The sequence below is a fragment of the Lytechinus variegatus genome, chromosome 5, assembly GCF_018143015.1.
Source record: "Lytechinus variegatus isolate NC3 chromosome 5, Lvar_3.0, whole genome shotgun sequence".
In the NCBI taxonomy this organism is placed as follows: Eukaryota; Metazoa; Echinodermata; class Echinoidea; order Temnopleuroida; family Toxopneustidae; genus Lytechinus; species Lytechinus variegatus.
Window position 1 is genome coordinate 9162847 of NC_054744.1, and position 20123 is coordinate 9182969.

At 36.0% G+C, this 20123-nt stretch overlaps 1 protein-coding gene across 1 annotated transcript; it reads right to left on the reverse strand.

The window, feature by feature from the left end:
• Nucleotides 1-1178: 1178 nt before the first annotated feature.
• Nucleotides 1179-11717, reverse strand: LOC121414752 (low-density lipoprotein receptor-related protein 3-like). The gene is made up of 5 exons (XM_041607815.1): nucleotides 11431-11717; nucleotides 8064-8240; nucleotides 4693-4887; nucleotides 4040-4156; nucleotides 1179-2687 (listed from the first exon to the last, which is right to left on the reverse strand). The coding sequence occupies exons 1-5, from the start codon at nucleotides 11567-11569 to the stop codon at nucleotides 2359-2361; spliced, it is 957 nt and encodes a 318-aa protein (XP_041463749.1). The 5' UTR covers nucleotides 11570-11717; the 3' UTR covers nucleotides 1179-2358.
• Nucleotides 11718-20123: the final 8406 nt, after the last annotated feature.

Below are 20123 nucleotides of genomic sequence, written 5' to 3' on the forward strand. Positions count from 1 at the left end.
AAAATTTAAGCCGATGACTGTTTCAGGCAAATTATAAAGCTTAATTTTTACAGGAAGTTTTTCAAAAGCTTCCATTGGTTTCATTCTAAGTTGAAGGCCTTCTTAGTCGTCTTCCTTCAAACCAACCCACTGTTTTACTTCTCCCTTTTTATCGCCCTACACCCGGGGGCGGATCTTGCATTATCCAATGGGGAATCCTCTTCTTTTTTCTTTGCGCCTCCAATAGGAAGCCGTGGAGGCTTCCCCCCCCCCCCCCTCCTCCATCCATTCCCTCTTTCTCCTTTTTCTCCCTCACTCTCGTAATTTTGTCACTTGGTGACCCCTTTTTATAAGCCTTGCTTCTCTGGGGTCTCCTCACCATCGTTGTCTTGTATTTTCTATTGATTGTATTTATTTCCATATAAAAAATAAAATATATACATACTCAATTTAACATAACATATTATGGAGGATGGCCCATTTCAGCGGTATTAATAAAATACCACTGTTCTTCCACGGGGTCCTTTAAAACATAAATACATGCATATAAAACAAATATACAAAAATATGCACAAAACTTAAAACTTCCCCTCTCTCCTTTCCTTCCCTTATTTATTTTCCTGTTGTCAACTTTTTTGTATTGTTTTTTTCTTGATGGTTAAACAATAAATTGAATTGAATTCCCTCTCTCCTTTCCTTGGCTTATTTATCTTCATATCTCACTCTTTCTGTACCTTTCTGTCCCTTCTGTTCAGCCATTCTCTCCAATTTTATCCCATGCCTTTTATTTATCACACTAACTCTTCGGAAGACTTAAAAAATGCAAGGGGCAATTGAGAAGAAATTTATTCAAAAGTGATTATATACATAAATATCAAAATATATATATACTGTACATAAAATTGTACCCATGCAGGCATGGATCCAGGAGAGATAGGGAGATAGGGGATGCAAGGTCCAGTTTCATAAACACGTGTTATAACAAAAGCACAGTTTCTGTAACAAATTTACTTTCAGCCAATCAGATTGACGGATTTCGGTAGCTTTAAACTGTTATTACAAATTTGTTATGGTAACGGGTTTTATGAAACGGGCCCCAGGGTGCGCTCCCTGTGCAACTTTCTCATCTCGAGAAACATACCTTTTCTTGGGGTTGTTTGTTTGTTGTTGTTTTATTACATTGCCTTTTATTGTCCCCCTCCCCCCCCCCCCAAAAAAAAGAAAACTTTCCTTTTATGCTTTTGTTAATTTATGACATTCAAATTCGCCTAGGACTTATCGGTTCTGAACAATGACATTTACTTTTTGCCGCTTTTCTGGTCACACGTATATGTAGACCAACATAAGTTAATAACCCGCCCGCCCCCACTCACCCCTCGCGCGGTTAGAAATTAAAGGGTTCTTAAACTTTGGCCTATTTTTCATTACAGAGAGGGCCCATTCATTTCAAGATCAACGATAAAGGTACACTTTATGTAAAACAAATATTTATAAAAAGAATGGACGGAATTCCCTTTTAGGCATTGTAACACTTCATAACAAATTATAGACAAATGAGATGATGAAAAACAACGCCTGCTACATTACATCAAAACAATACTAACACCGAATAATATTTATATATTATCAAACAAACAAAATAAGCTTCCTTATTAGATAAAAGAGTTCTTCCATTGGCGAGCATAGTTTATAAACTCCAGTACAATGCTTGCAATAACTTTTACTGAGAGATGATTATTTTATGAAAGAAAAATATATATCTGATCAAGCATGGTTTAGAGTAGACCCAAAAAATGATTCTATTTCGGTCAGGATATTCTCCGCTGAGACTTTATATGGCTTCGTCGCAGCTCCTCCCTCCATACCGAAAAATTCAGAAAATGTAAAACAAAAACTGATCTGCAACACCAGATTTTTCCGTCTAGGTTTGGAGAGACTGAAATGAAAACTGGTAGAGCATCACGCATTCCCACGTCGAATTGCTATATCTTCTCTTGTGATTTCTCATGAAGATGAAAATAAACTTGTGTATACGTTATGAGGAGATAGGAGAATTCCCAATTCATGCAACATGGTTCCGCATGAGACTCGGAGAAATTGTCGAGCGAGACTGCATTATTTTACTTGGTGTCCAGGATTGGTTTGCGAGTTATTAACTACAAGGACAAATCGTTGGCAACATGATAACAAACTATTTTTTAGCAAGGTGACCTAGTTATCTGGGGAGCTTTCCATGAATTATTTTGTCAGACAACTTGTCAGATCTGACAATCCTTGATTTTGATAGGTTGAGAAGTAGTGTTAGTATGGTAACTATCGGATCATGACTTGTCTGATAGAACGTCCCACAAGTCCTTTCATGAAACGATCCACTGTTTTTTAAGAGTCATACTGCGCAGGCGCCACCTTTGAGGATCGTTTTCGACCGAAAACCTTCCCGCTCAACCCGATGTCATCAGTCTTTAACACATAGCTTTCATCCTCGTCTTGGTCGATGACTTCTGATGCGTCTGCCGGTAACCTTGCGTATGGGTTTTTCTTGACGTCCTTGTCGACCTGGTCAACCAGCCTCTTCAAAGTCAGTCGTTGTCGTTGATATTGGATGATCCTGAGGATAAGTAGGACGACCATCGCGATGACGAAGATGATGGCGACGCCGATACCGACAATGGCAGCTAAGGATAGACCTTGAACTTCAGGAGGGGGCGCTGTTACGAAGAAAAAAAAGGACGTGCACGTGGTCGAATGAGAAGTCTAGCTGCATGGTTATGGAAATCCAGGGTTCGTTCCCGGTCACCCCGATTCTACCCTAAATAGTAAGGCATTTACGTCTTACATTCCCGCATATACATGGAATATTAACTGAAAATGTTTTGGACATTATTATTTTTGTTACTAATGTAATTATATTAAGCACGTGTTAGATTTATATCGTCTTCCAACTTACCTTTTATCATAATTTTATAAAGTAAATAGGTAAAGCCCCTATTAGGTTCATTTCCGTCTTTCCTTTATTTTTCATACCTATTAATGGGAAAATCTAAGGGCGACCCGTATATAAGGTCACCCCTGCCTATTGTGTATAACCCGGTAATTGAGGCTAACCTTTCTTCTGTGTACTTTCTCCACTCCGGGGGTAAACATTTTTAAGTATTGAATCTCTCCTGGATATCACAACGCATATTGATTGTATTACAGACCTTGCCTAATGTGCAGTCTATCTAAGCACAGGTAATAATTTTTTTGTGCCTTTCTCCACTCCCGAGGTAAGCATTTCATAATGTTAACTCCCACCTGGCACTTGTGCAGTTACCTTGTTTACAATTTTACCTCCACACATTTTGATAGTTTTACAGACCTTCAACTGTCTAATGTGTATCTAAGCACTGGTAATAATCTTTCTTTTGTCCACTTTCTCCCCTCCCGGGGTAAAGCGTTTTAAAACATTGAATCTCACCTGTTATCTTCGTCACTCCAATCATCACGCATATTGATATATTACATATTATTGATATATTACATATTCTGCCTATTATGTATATAAGCACCGGTAATTAAAATCTAATTTCTTTCGTGCACGTTCCCCACTCCCGGGGTAAAACATCTTAAGACATTGAGTCTCACCTATACAGTTACCTTCGTCGCTCCAATCGCCACGCATATTGATTGTATTACAGACCTTGCCTAATGTGCAGCCTATAAAGCACCGGCAATCATCTTTCTTTTGTGCACTTTGTCCACTCCCGGGGTAAAGCGTTTTAAAACATTGAATCTCACCTTCGTCGTTCCAATCGCCACGCATATTGATTGTATTACAGACCTTGCCTAATGTGCAGCCTATAAAGCACCGGCAATCATCTTTCTTTTGTGCACTTTGTCCACTCCCGGGTAAAGCGTTTTAAAACATTGAATCTCACCTTCGTCGTTCCAATCGCCACGCATATTGATTGTATTACAGACCTTGTCTATAATGTGCAGCCTATCTAAGCACCGGTAATCATCTTTCTTTTGTGCACTTTGTCCACTCCCGGGGTAAGCGATTTAGAACATTGAATCTCACCTGTGCAGTTACCTTCGTCGCTCCAATCGCCGCACATGTTGATTGTATTACAGACTAGTGACCGGTCGATGCAAAAGCTGTTGTTACATTCAAACTCTCCATCACTCAGGCAGGGTGCTGCATTAAAAGGAAAAGGATGAAAACTGGTTTTCATCGTCTAAAATAATAATACCGCAGATACATGTACAAAATTATGACAGAAACGACACCAGTGGTAAGACCCATCTTCCAAAGATCTTTGATCAAAAAGAAATCACTAACGATTTGAATTTTATCTTAAATGTGATCGACTTATCCCTTTCTCCTTTTTTTATATATTTTTTCACAACAGTTCCAAGTTCTCGATTCCAATGTCCATACCAATTTCTCACTCCTGCTCCAAAAGCCACAGGGGAAGGGGGCACAGCCGGCCCATCCCCCACCCCCCTTGATAATCAAAGTTAAAATTTGTAATGTTAAAATGAAATATCATCAATTTGGGGTCAAAGAACTTTTTTTTTTGCTTGTCAATATTTTTCGGGGACGAAATATTAATTTTTGGTTGAAACCCCCTGGGGGGAGGGGCTTGTACAATTTTTCCTCGGAAAAATGTGCCCCTCCCCTGGAAATTCCTGGACCCGCCACATGTTGATAATGTAATGTTTGTTGTATACCATCTGATATTTGCGTGAAGTAGATTCCGAATCCCATGGATTGTCCGCCGTCATCCGTTTTAAACCTCGCGGTGATGTTGCTGCCACTGGAGACGTAATCCGGTAACTGGGTAAAACGTCCGCAGAGCTCTGCGGTAAGCGCTGGATCGTCCACGGTATTACCATCAAACAACCTTAAACTGTCAGGGCATTTACCTGGATACGCGAAAGAAGATTATACATTTATGCGCTTTGTAACTTATAGCCCGAAATGCTTACAACATTTTGATAAGCTGTCAAAATGAAAGAAGTTAATATGGAATGGTAATTCTTCAATTGCTTTTTAAAAATGCATTTTCAATTTTATTGAAAATAAACTCTTCAACATATCGCAAAATAATTTAGTAAATCAATAGTAAACACATACCGTATCATATATCATTGGTATTATTATCATTATTATTGAGTATTATTGTAACAAATATTATATCATTATTATTATTATTTATCATTATTATTATTATCATCATCATCATCATCATAGGTTCACTCAACTTAATTTAGTTTAATTGCCTGAACGGGATATCGTTTTGTAGTGATTTACCTGATTGCTAAGAAAACATGAATACTTGTAAGCAAGAAACCAGAGGGCCGACGGCTTAAGGTCCTCTACGAAGGACCTGGTGATGACGATTTAAATGTCTCACCCAGGGCACTAGCGCACCAAGTGGGAATCGAACTCGGGTCACCGAAATACGAAACCCCCGCTCTGACTGAGCTATCGCGACAGCAAATACCATACATGTACGTTTACTGTCTTTATGATTTTATTTTATTTCATTTATTGATAGCCGTTTCACAACATAAGTATGATAAATATAACATAACAAGGTCGAAAATACTGCAAGACATAATAAAACATATATAATATAATCTTAGATTTAAGGAATACAATTCAATAAATAATATTACCTAAAACGACATTTTATATTTTAAAGTAAAACGGAGGGTCTTGCCAAAAAAAGCAAAGCTTGTACAAAAGGTAAGCCACTAGATAAACTTAGTTTCATTACACAAGAAAAAAAAACACTGGGTCGTAATGATATAGAACGTTTGTTTAAAAATAAATACATTTTATATTTACTGTCTTTATGTACAGTTTGAAATGAGATGAGAATTGGCCATGTGTATTTGGACCACATGGACCGGGGACGTCCCCGGTTGATGGGTAAAATGTCCCTAGAAGTAGGACAGATCAATCGTTTTGTAAGTTTTCAGTTAACAGTACTGTATTATAACTGCCCTAGATAAAATATGACCCAAGAAATAGACATACTGACCGATATTTTGTTGTGTATTTTACAGGAATTCTTCCCCCAGCCAGGCAAAAAAAAACAAAACAAAAAAATAAACCCCGAGGAATTGCTCCTGCTAGGAGACAAGCATTGGAAGCCCTTGTTTTAAATGGCATTTGCCCGCTTCCAAGAAAATAGTACAGTTATGGCTGAAACATCTCACTTGGTTCCTCTGAGAACGGCTCTGAGAATGGATCAGGATCTCAGATAATATGGCCCCGCCGCGGCGGGGCCATATTATCTGAGATCCTGATCCATTCTCATCTGTTGGGGATTTGTTCTATGCTAACATGATCTGTTGCATTTCATCATAATAGGCCGAAGTATGTTTTTATATATATGCGATAAATAAAACAGTGGCGTAGCTATGGGGGGGCCTGGGGGGCACGTGCCCCCCCCCCCCATGGTGTGCTCCTCCAGGTGCCCCCCAGAAAAAAAAATTGGCAGAGCAAAAAAAAGGAGAAAAAAAGAAAAGATGAAAAGAAGAAGAAAGGCAGAAGAAAAAAAAAGAAGATAAAATAAGAGGAGGAAGACGAGTGAATGAAATAGTGTAAGGGGAAGACTTGCAAAAATTCATATCTTGCTCAATAGGCTGATATGGAGCAAGTTTTGAAGGCAATGTACAAAACATATTTTAGCTCGGATATCGAGCTTTCCTTTTTTTCCCATTTACAAATTTAAGTGCTCTGTAAAATGTCCGTTTTATGGTCTACATATCAGCATTTTAAGCTCACGCTGCGTTGTCACATTGTTTGATTTGCCAAGTTCATATTGTCTACGTGTATTCCATAATGTTCCATTAAACAAATGTATTCAGAATGCCCAGATTCTATAGGTCTAAATCTAAAACATGCGCGATAGCCTGCATGTTGTTTATTCAAAATGTACTTAAATTATCAAGTTTCACATCAGAATATCAATAATTGTCTGCTCACGCTTCACGATCGCATTATTAATGATACCCAATTAACTATATCCTATTAATGATTTACAAAATATGAATAGAGTGTCCTGCTTTTAGGTCTAAAATCTCAATTTTCTTCCTCTCGCGCTTCGCGCTCGCATCAATTGTTTAGTTACATACCTATCCGATTTATTAATACAAAAAGTGCTTAGAATTACCATTTTTTAAGTCGGAATGTCAAAAAAATTTGCTCGCGCTTCGCGCTCGCATTATTGAAATATATACCGTCTTCGTGGGTAACTGTAAGCAGTCCTTAACAGGTCCCTTTTAGATAATGCTAGAACAGTTTATACAAATTTCTGCTCGTGCTTGGCGTTCGCAGTAACCATCTAGTTACATACGAATCTTGTTCAGGATCACACATAACATTGCCCAGAATATTAAAGTTTCGGGACAAAGTACATGACAGTAAAAAAAAAAAATCGCCCGCGCTTCGCGCTCGCACTTTTTATAAGGCTTATGAGATTATTTCATGTTTATGTTGTTTTATAAGAATGAAACTAAGAAGTGACTGATCGGGGAAAATATAGGTGAAGATAATTTCGGGCCCCGTCCCCTATTGGCGAAAGTCGGATCCGCCCTTGTGACACATACACATCGGAAAAAATGGCCGGTGCCTCCCCCCTGAAAAAGCAAGGACCCCCCCCGGAAAAAAACCTAGCTACGCCACTGAAATAAAACCAAACCAACTAAACTACAAACAACTTGCTCTAGTAATGAACCATTGCAAAATGTCAATATTTTATGATTAGCGTGGGTAGGCAGCCTATACGATCGTAATCATCAACCGTTCCAATCCTGTCAACCTAACAAGCGCCCTCTCTCGTGTACCATCGTAATCATAATGAGTTATAGGGCCGGGGGGACTCAAATTATATTTTGATGGGGGTGTGCCTCACGAAACCCTGAAATGGGGGTCTAAGGAACTGACCACAAAGGGTAAAATACGGGGTCTTGGGAACTGAATATAGGCCTATACCGCGCGGGCGGTGTGAAAAACAGGGTCTACAGAGGGGGCGGGTGGCAGTCAGCCAGGGGCCTTTCCTTTCCGCCTCTCTCTGTCTTACTCTTACCATTAACCCCACTCTCCAGAGTAAACCGTTGAAACTGTACCAAGATTCGATGGGTAGGGAGAGCAGACAGCGTCACGGTACAGTCGATATTATTCTTATACTTCAGACCTGACTCTGCCTCTAGGAGACCCCCAACGCCAGTAGGAATCACAGAGCCACAGTGCGATGTCAAATAAACTGCAATAGAACGAAACAAATAATGAAGGAATAATGTCAATGTTATATCATCATTGCTGAATTGGGTTACCCTCCGTTTTGTTGTTATGTCATCATTGCTATATTCTTACATCTATATTTTGTAGTTTTTTATACGCATAAAATATTTACATCCAATGGAACTGTTGCTGCGCTTTTGCCATGAGCGTCTCTGGACGATGTGTGCGCTCAATAAGACATCATTATTAACTCTATTATTATTATTATCATTATTATTATTATTATTATTATTATTATCATTATATATATATGTTTTATTCATCGTATTGTATGTGTTGATTACTTTATTCCTTTTATATCTGTTTGGAAATTAAAAGAAACAAACAAAGCCTGTAATGAATTTGGGTGAGATGTTCTAAAAAAAAAATCCCCATAATCATGATTATGATTTCAAAATTAAAAAAAAATGAAATCCCAGACACTTTCTTTAATACATCTTAAAGCACTTCACATGCATGGTATGGAACTTACAAAATTATTAAGTGTTTAAAAGGAATTGATTGTGTGAAGAAAATAACGTTAAGGAGGTGCTTAATTTGAGGGTAGTGTGGTCAAGTGGTCAGAAAATAAAAATAATCATCATCGTCGTCGTCATCATCATCATCACCACCATCATCACCCCATCATCATCATCATCACCCCCATCATCATCACCATCATCATCACCATCTGCACCATCATCATCATCACCATCATCATCATCACCATCATCTTCATCACCATCATCTTCATCACCATCACCATCATCAGCATCACCACCATCACCATCATCATCATCACCATCATCATCACCATCATCATCACCATCATCACCATCATCATCACCATCATCATCATCATCATCACCATCATCACCATCATCATCATCATCACCATCATCATTATCATCATCATCACCATCATCATCATCACCATCATCATCGTCACCATCATCACCATCATCATAATCATCACCATCATCACCTTCATTATCATCATCATCATCACTATCATCATTATCATCATCATCATCACTATCATTATCACCATCATCACGATCATCATCATCACTATCAACATCATCACCTTCATCATCATCATCACCATCATCACCGTCATCAATATCATCATCGTCACCATCATCATCACCATCATCAACCATCATCACCATCATCATCATCACCATCATCACCACCATCATCACCAATACCATCCATCATCATCGTCACAATCATCACCATCATCATTATCATCATCATCACCATCGTCACCATCATCATAATCATCACCATCATCACCTTCATTATCATCATCATCATCACTATCGTCACCATCATCATCATCACCATCATCGTCGACACCATCATCATCACCATCATCACCATCATCATCGTCACCATCATCACCATCATCACCATCATCATCATCACCATCATCATCATCATCACCATCATCATCGTCACCATCATCACCATCATCACCATCATCATCGTCACCATCATCATCATCATCATCATCACCATCATCATCATCACCATCATCACCATCATCATCATCACCATCATCATCATCACCATCATCATCACCATCATCATCACCATCATCACCATCGTCATCGTTACCATCACCATCATCACCACCATCATCATCACCATCATCATTACCATCCATCATCATCATTGGCACCTTCATCATCCGCTACCAATACAATGAAAATTATAGGAGATTGATAGAGAGAACACCTATTTGCAATATACTTAATTGCAGCACAGGCATGTTGAACTGATTTCGTTTTCATTGTGTAATTAAAAGTGATATATGAAATCAATAGATATCAATCAATCATAAAGTATTACAGGGTTCACTCGCGGGATATTCAATTTTCTTTGAAAATAATCGATTTTACTATCGACCGATTTAAAGATCTCCGAGATAAAATGTCAAAGAATAGTTGGGACATAATATTGCTTGCAAATAGCCCTGCAGAATGGGGTGATAATACGAATATGTAATAAACATTTCCCATGATTAAAAACAAACATCGCGCTTCGGGTAAATACAGTATACGAAATGAAAGAACAGAATTTGGCTATAGCCTTCTTCGTATTACTTTGACTAAATTTATCGAACACACAAGGGCATTGTTATTGGTATATAAATCATTGTGAATACGAAATGTGCAGAGTGTTATCCGGTCAATTTATCAAACACAATACACAATTTCTTGGGGGTTTTGATACGATAGAATGATTGAATGATATGAATGGAAAACAAGAATTAAGGTTTAACCTAATGTTCTGCAGTGAAAATGTAGAACAAGACGTTAGACGGCACACAAGTTTCATCATTTATTTATTTATTTGTTTATATATTTATATATTCTTTTATTTATTTATTTAGTTAGTTAATTATTTGTTCTAGTTAGTTATTAAGAATTTATTCATTCACATATTCATGTATTTATTTAAAAAAATATCTTTATACAGGAAAACAAATGATTTTCAACATGCACTTTATACGAAAATATATATGAATCATGGATCATGGAAGCTATACGCTTATACACAAATGATTCAGAAAGTTTCTTGAGGTTTTTGTGCATTTTATACAATTGTTGCCACAGGTTGCAATGTTTCATAAAAAATCAGACTAATACTAAAAATAATAACTAAAAATAACCAGAAGTGTACCTAATTATTGTGGGTTAAAACAAGAAGAAGTGGATCGAAACAAAATGGTTTGCATGATTTTAAGGGAGTCGTCTCGTATGCTTGTGTAGCCCCAAACTATGGAATAGTTTATCCCCTAGTAGCCAGGAAAGCACCATCCGCAAGCAACTTCAAATCAAAACTCAAAACATATCTATTTTAGAATTTTAGTATATAGCGCAGTAGAATAAAGACCCTATACTTATAAAGCGAATAGTTTATGGGCTCTATAAATATATTTAATGTTATTAATATTAGTATCTCTGTTCTTAGAGTATCATATGAATATGAATTAACAAATAAATTATCATTCCCTTCGTTTAGATCATGGACCTATCATAGTAGGCCCATGTTTATAGATGAAACCGGCGATACCCTAAGTCGCGCATATCCAGGTGTCTGATTATTATATATTTCAAAGACGGAATGAACTATATACCTTGAATAATGATTTATGGACTCACCTACTTTGATCCCTGCAGAGAATCCAGAAGAAGTGAGAAGAAGTGTTATTGCAAGCAACACAGACAAGGGTTCTATGGGAGACATCACTGACCTCAGGGCATTCTTGGTTACTAGGGACGCCATGTTGATTTCCGACATCCACACAATTCTTGCACTACTCGTTCATGTCCGCGAACATAAATCCCACAGGGTTTATTCGTAGCCCTATAGCCTCGAACTCGAGAGTTGTAGTTTAGGAGAGTTCGTACTTTGACCTTTGCTGGGAGACCCTGGTATAGCCCGATCAAGTTCCTGATTGTTTAGTCATTTTTCATTAAGGCCGTCTTTCAGTGTTTGCTCTACGACTTGGACTTTGCTCGGATTGTTATTTGCCGAGGGAGCGTGGTCATCGATCACCGATGGGAAGACATCCCCCAGTGATAAGTCGGAAATGAGATGTAGCAGTAGACAAATTACGCCAGTGATCAGGATGACGATTGAAATTCAGGGACGTCACCCCACCAAGGGGGGGGGGGTGTGGGGGTGACCCCTCGATAATCACATTCTTCTTAACATGTTCTTCTCGGGTCTTCTACTCTTCTTTCAAAAATTGATAAGCATACTTGGTAATTGAAGATGCAAAGTCAAAGTTCAACCCCGAAAAATGATTCGATGCAGTCAAACAATAATAAGAATATACATTACAGATTTATATGGGTAAATTGCCCATTTGTCCACTGCCAACTCGTCCACTCTCCACATGGTCTACCTTCATTTAGTCTAATGCCATTCCGTCCATCAACATTTCGTCTAACAACCATTTGGTCCAATTATCACTTCGCCTATTACCATTTCGTCTAATAACCAAATATTCAAATCCATGTGCCATATCCAATCGTATCATATCCATATTACAGCTTTGCAAAGATTATATTAATAATTGCTATAGGTATGGTTAAGAGAGGGTTATCCCAACTACACCTGTTATATATTGCTTGTGCCTTATATGACCGGGGAGGGGTGTTCTAGGATTTACTAAAGATGGACAAGCGAATGTACATAATTTGACAAGCAAGCAAAAAAAAAGTTATCGTCACCCATGCGGAGCATTTTCCCGTCCAAATTTTTGACAACAAAATAAATCCAATCAAAGGCACACCGTCTTTGACACCAACAAAACAATATCAAACAGCAATACTGTTTCAGTTAACATGCAGGCATAGCTAAAGCCTCATAAAGAAATCGCTGCCATTATCAGCTAATGATAACTGTCCGACATTGCATTCCGAGACACCGCTAAAGCGTTCACCTATGTAAAACGGAATCCACAATCCTGATTGGCTGATATCAGTCAAGACATCATTACTATGGTAACGAACATTCACCTCATATTGGTTGCACCTGAGATAAATGAGTTCCGAATGTTCCTCTGATTCAAAGATCTTAAATGTTCTCTGTATTAATCCATCTTCTTCGGAGTTAATCAAACTGTCTTTCCCAATCTAGCAAATATTTTCTATATGAGGATGTGGTTAGGTTCATATGGTGCCATCAAAGTCATAATAATAATAATAATCCGCTTTTATATAGCGCTTAATACATTGGAAATACGTGTCTAAGGGCTTTACATATATATTATTACCCCGGTCATCGGATTCAATCAGTCATTTCCGCCCACAATGTGTGCACATCCTCCACTACCTGGGGAGTATTCAAGTCAGTCGCCGGTGAGGCGCACACAGAGCTGGACAAGCCCATTTAGCACCTGGGACGCGAGTGGCAAAGTGTGGATTAACGCCTTGCCAAAGGATGCCAGACCGCGATGGAATTCGAACACACGACCCTCTGTTTACAAGGCAGGGGTCAGAACCACTACACTACGGCTCCTCCACAAAGTCCAAAATCATCACATGGCCATGCTTTGTAACAAAAGTGCAACCTTAAAAAGAATCGTGAATGTTGTCGTGTTGGCATTTGTGGTGTTCCTGGAAGTGGTGGTGCTGCTGAGAAAAGGTGAGGAGACATGCAAGATAAGATAGTGCAAGATAGCAAGATAATGATAGTGATGATTTATGGTGGTGGTGGTGGTGGTGGTGATGATGATGATGATGATGATGATAAAGAAGAAGATGACGACGTTGATGAATTCATGATGATGGTTGTTTTGGATCATGGTGGTGGTGGTGGTAACAGTGATGAAGACGGCAATAATGGTGATGATAACGATGATGTTGGCGAAGGGTTTCGTGATGATTAATCAGGAAACGGAAAGCAAATACGTGATATAAAAACGGTCTTACAGGGCGAAACGAAACAAATGAAATTATTTGGCTGATCAGTTTTTCAGGCTGTCGCTATAACTCATAACATATCTTGTCATGTTTGACCCTAGTCTGGTATGATTCACATTTACACAAATAAGAACGGTCCCGGAATTCAATAAGTCAATGTCTTCCCTCATCTGTGTTCCAATATTGACCCCAAGAGTGACATTATACACGAACCACGTTCTTCAGAGAACAAATTGTTTTCTGACTTAAATACTTCTTTTATTTTAAAAACTCAAACATGTCATTTTATGCTTGTTGCACGAATTGATTTATTGTTTCACGCACATGTAAGTGTTTAAGTATCCTAAGCATTAAAACAGCATTCATCATTGGGATCTACATCCACGGGAACAATGTTAATAACTAGATCTAGATCGATTCAGTGTGAATTGTTAGACAAATATTATCGTATATAATGCAATTATTCTGAATTATGATCAGGTAATATTTGCATATTAATCAAACATTACATTTGTCCAGGTTACCTATGAATAGACAAAAGTTGAAAGTGATAGTAAAACAAATGTCTTTGTAATTATTGCATTTTGGTCATAGAAAGTTATTTTGGACAGGAACAAAGCAGGAATGAAAAAAAAGTTTTGTTTTGAAACATGTATTTATAAAATAAATTAAAAAACGGATAGAAATGTGCAACATTGCTAGTAAAAAAAGACCAAAGAAAAAGATGAACTGCCCAAGGGCTTGCTACGATTCGTGTAAGAACAATCTATGTAACGTAGATATGATTTTTTAATTATTGTAATAATACTTAGAATTTCATGATTTATGATTAACTGTGTAACCTTTGATTTGAATGTGATTTACTGTGAAACCCCTGATTTGGATGTGAATAAATCCTCTAATAGAGGCAAAAAAATGAATAGACAATGAGATAGAATTCTACGCTGTATTATTATCACACATTTTGGGTAGGGAAATGTTCCTTGCAATATTTACATGAGCCTAAATGAGAGAGGGGGAGGGGGTAACAAAAAAATGATATTGTTTGATATCATTATGTGGTCTATCTGCATTTACCAACATTATCCTACCTCTTTTTATTCAGTCAATCACTATGAAACAGACCGGCTATAGATTTCAGAAAAATATTTAGCGAATATGCCCACGAATCCCTAAATCAGGGTCTAATATTCGATTCTTTCCGTAAAAAAATGAACAGTTGATTATAGAGAAATCGCTGAAATCAATTATAATGTTGAATAGTAAAAAAAAATGCTTTAACAAACTATAAGTTTTCATTTCATTCATTCATCGTAAAGACGTAAATGACTATATATATATTTTTTTTTAAACGTAATACACATAATATTCATATAGAGCAGTATATTAAAGTTCAATATCGAGGGACTTTTATTATGAATAAAATAATGTTGAAAATAGAGGGGAATGCCCATGGAGACTTTCGAACTCTATTTGTACTCCAGCGCCCCCCTCCCCTCACCATTCTCTATCCATGAGAGAATTATGTAAATATTTTCATGTCATCTAAAATTGCTTTCAGTGTTTCCCCCACGAGATATATGGAGCGGATGCGGTGTCATTCTGCACGTAAGCCTCTCCGATACCCTGGTCATTGCACAATTTTTGCTCCCAGGTAACCCCCTTTTCATTATTCTGTAGCCCCGTTCAGATACCTTGAATTTAGAAATATAACTAGCTCAATATAGTACGCAATTCACTCTGAGATAAGTTACGCTTTGCATCCTTGAATGTACCATTTACATTATTGTGGAGATAATTGCCGAGCTGGGATTCGAACTCATTACCTTACAATTATGAGTCCAATGCTCTAAAGACGATACTACATACCACAAGACCCTCCGTTATGAAATGTTCGTTTTCTCAGTATATAGGTAATAAATTATACACCATTCTACTTCAGATTATGCGTGAGTTAAGATATCGTGGATCGAAACATATAAATTGATGATTATTGAAACTACATTAAACGTCACAGAGAAACAAAAGTTTTATTTTTTTAACTTTTGTTATCACATATATTCGACTGCCATTATTACAGAAGATGTCTTCGTTCCTATTTCGTCAAAAACAAAGGCGGTGAATTGTTAGAATCATTATGATTCAGTTTATGTTGGATGTGAATATTGCGTTTTTAATTGGATCGAATTTTTGAAATGCATTCAGTTGTGTTTCATTGTTTGTATTTCAATAATCTGTATTATTGCACTCATGTCCATTAAATTTCAATTCAGTAAATTATTAGGACAGAAGACAAAAATCGTTTTACATCAAACACGTTACTAATTCCTCACACTCAAAGATTCCATACATGAATACACCCTAAAGCTTACATTTAGGATATGAAATGGTCCACTTAATAAAAGATAATGTAACTGTATACTCTTCTTGACCTTGATATATTTGTTCTTTCTACTGTCAGAATTGTTTCGATGAAAATAGGAGGAATTATTCAAGCACGTGGTGAGGAAATCCCTTTTATTCACGTGGGATGCTGAGAAACGTTCTGAAAGGTTAGATAGTTCGCAATTCAGTGTCACCGAAATCATCCGTTTCCTAATAGAAATTGACACTAAATACCCTATTAAGATTCAAATGCTTGTTCCGCTGTCATTAATCGCAAAGATGTCAATTCGTTTGCTCAAGAATTCTGTAATTGAATAAAAATTACTATTTTTCCGCCGCTGATGGGTAGGGGCTACTGCTCTTCTGGATTCTCATTATCATTATTATCATTATTATTATTACTACTATTAAAAAACATATGACTTTTCTGAATATTTAAACGATTTTCCAGAACATTCTTTATTTTTTAATCCAACAAATACTAACGAGATTTTAGAAATTGTTAGGTCCATGAAACCGACTAAATCATGTGGGCATGATGGGATAAGTGTCTATCTTTTGAAAAAAAAAAAAATTTATTTCATAGCCCCCCCCCCCCCCCCCCCCCCGCTTTCGCGTATTTTCAATAGTTCACTTTCTTGTGGTATTTTCCCCGATCTTCTGAAAATTGAAAAAAATATTTTTTTAAAGATGATCCATGTCTTATCTCAAACTATCGTCCAATTTCTTCATTACTTGGTATCTCTAAAATACTTGAGAAAATAGTGTATAAGCGTTTTTATTCTGTTTTGAACAGCAATAATCTATTGATTCCTAATCATTATGGTTTCAGAGATAATCATTCAACGGACCTTGCAATTTTGCAATTATGTGACAAAATTTCTGATTCTTTATCTAAAAAGGAACACACTGTTGGAGTTTTTATGGATTTATCGAAGGCATTCGATACCATGGATCATCGCATTTTACTTTGAAAATTAATGAAATATGGAGTTAGGGGGTGGTTCTCGCTTGGTTTAAAGATTACTTAAGCAATCGATGCCATTATGTTTGTTTTATATCTAAATCATCTAATATTTGCACGTTGAAATGTGGAGTAATAATAATAAAATAATAAAAGTTACATTGATATAGCGCATTACATTATAACATTTCAATGCGCTTTACAATAACAAATTAATATACATGTATATAATACTTTACATAATATACTTCAACATAATTATATACATTACTGATAGCATGTTCTGGTATTATTATTACATCAATTCAAATTCAATCTATTCATTTAAGTAGGGCTAAGGTGAATACATAAAAATTGCTTAAATGTATGCATCCTAATAATAATCATAATAATAATGAAATTTAAATAACTTAAGTACCACATAACAAAGATGTTAAGAAATTAAGGAAGAATTAAACAGAAATGTCTTTAGTCTGCTCTTGAAAGCATTCACAGAAGTACCACAAGGATCTATTTGAGGTCCCTTGTTATTTTTTATATATATGAATGACATTGTGAATGCATCTAGAAAATTAACGTTTGTTTTATTTGCAGATGATACAAATGTATTCTATTCACACAAAGACTAAAATATACACTGTACTTGTTACAACACTTAATTTAGATTTGAAGAAATCATCAAAGTAGTTTAGAGCTAATAAGCTCTCTTTAAATATAAGCAAAACAAATTTATGTATTTTCAACACATTAAAAGTAAACACAAGTTTTTTCACAATATTTTTATAGATGATAGGCCTATTGCCATCACTTAAAAACAAGAAACAAAATTTTTAGGTGTTTTGATTGATTCAAATTTGACTTGGAACAGTCACATTCGCAATATTTGTATGTTAACATCCATAGGGATAGGAATCTTATATAGATTGATATGTTATATCTCAAAAAAATCATTATTTATACTTTACAATTCATTCATCTTATCCCACTTATCTTACTGCAACATTGTTTGGGGATATAGTAGTAAGTCGAGAATAGAAACGATATTCCGTCTTAAAAAAAAACACTCCATATCTGAACACGTTTTTACATTACATTGCACGCACTAATCCAATATTTCACATCTTAAAGACTTTGAAAATTTAGGATACTAACACATACCAAATAGCCATATTTATGTTTAAATTTTCTACAAATACCATTCCAATTCCATTTCCCATTTTTTTAATCTTTAACAAAGACATACTTATCCAACGCGTCATTCAACAGATATCCACTTAACAGACCCCAGAATATTACTCACTCATAAGACAATTCGCCACCATGGTCCAGATATTTGGAATGCCTTGCCACATAACATCAAACAGTCCGCGTCTCTTATTTCTTTTAAAGCTTCTTTGAAAAAGTTTCTTATTTCTAAGTATTCTTAAATGTATCACCTGCACTCACCCACTAACACTCACTCGCACTTTTTTAAATTTTATCTTATCTCTCCCCAAAAAATATCTAAAATTTCATGCTTTCTATTTCGTGTCATCATTTTATCGAATTCTATTTATAACCTATTACGGTTCCCATGTAGCCCTCCATCATGGCTGCTATTGTTTCAAGCAGTTACCTGCTTATTATAGCTGGCCCCTGCATTTTTTACCCACTTTACTATTTTACATACTTCATTTATGTAGTTTTCAGTCTTATACATTATTTATATTTTCGATTGTCACACAAAAATTTATTCATTTATGTAATTGTTATTGTATCAATCTTTTTTCATTTGTTTTCTGATTTATGAATAAGATGTAAAAACTCCTGCAAAAATAATTATTATCGATATTATCATTTTTTTTATTATTATTATTATATCATTATTAGTATTATCATCGTTGTTGTTTGTATTATTAGTATTAGTTGATTTTTCTATTTATAAATGTACATATTTATATACAAAAGTGTAATTAATGGTTGAATTAAACCTTTCGACTGAATTCTTCAGCGTCATATTTTTCAACGAATTTTCTGTAATATCGAATGGATTGGACTTTTTACACCAAATCTCTTATTAAATTTTTAATGCAAATAGAAATTTTCGATTTTTGTTAAGCATGTTCCTCTCACAAGTATTTAATAAAAAGGAAATAGTCCACTGACTGTTTCAATACTCAGCCCCTTAAAATGTTCGCATGGCTGTGTCATTGCCATTGCAATAAGATATATACCATAATTAATTTTTGTCGTTAAAGGTCTGATTTCTATTCATTTTATTATAAACGTTATGTTTCGCGTGCATACAGTTTGAACTTTTTTTTCTTTTCTTTTTTTTTTGCCACGTTCTCATCGTGAGATAACTGTCTTTTATTTTAAGCCGGTGTTTTCATTGATTTCATTTTTATGTGATTTTTAGAAAGGCCTCAACAATAATAATGTTTTGAAAATTCTTAGGCTCCCATCTTCATATACTTTGTTACGTAAATATCCCGGTATGTCATTATGTTTGCGGGTTTTTTTTAACTTCATATGAATTTGAATTGAATTGAAAATTAAACTTCATTCTCAAAGATTATGATGTTACTTTCTGACTTGAAAAAATGCATTTCATCTCTGAAATGAAATGCATTTTTTTTTAAGTCAGAACGTAACATCTCCAGCTTTGGAAATGAATATCTTCTTCATGTCCATCTATTAATAAATTTTCTATTTTGATTACATATCTCTATTTTATTTTTTGACATCATATTCTTTCAATATTGCCTACCTTTACACACCCGTCTCCCACCTCTCTCCCCCTCTCTCCCAACTCCAAACGTCGTCAATATACATCCACATCTACATGTTCTTTGAACTACCCAGTATTGTTCTTTTTTATTCGATTCTGTATTTTATCTTTTCGTTGATCTATCAATAGATTTTGTTTCAATCATTCATTTAGTCATTCATTCACTACCTTAGAAATTACTAATAGTGACCATCGCACCATAACACTTTGGTGTAAGCAACATAACCCCATCCCCACACAGAAAGACATACGTTTACCCACCCAAACACACGCACACTCACCCACACACACACCATCTGACTT

Bases quoted from the DNA above. Each gene is read 5' to 3' on its own strand.
- LOC121414752 (XM_041607815.1), bottom strand. From the start codon at position 11,569: ATGTCGGAAATCAACATGGCGTCCCTAGTAACCAAGAATGCCCTGAGG. The intron at 8,241-11,430 runs GTGAGTCCATAA...GTTCTATTGCAG, and splicing joins CTCTGCAGGGATCAAAGTAG to TTTATTTGACATCGCACTGT. The intron at 4,888-8,063 runs GTAAGAGTAAGA...TCGCGTATCCAG, and splicing joins TCTGGAGAGTGGGGTTAATG to GTAAATGCCCTGACAGTTTA.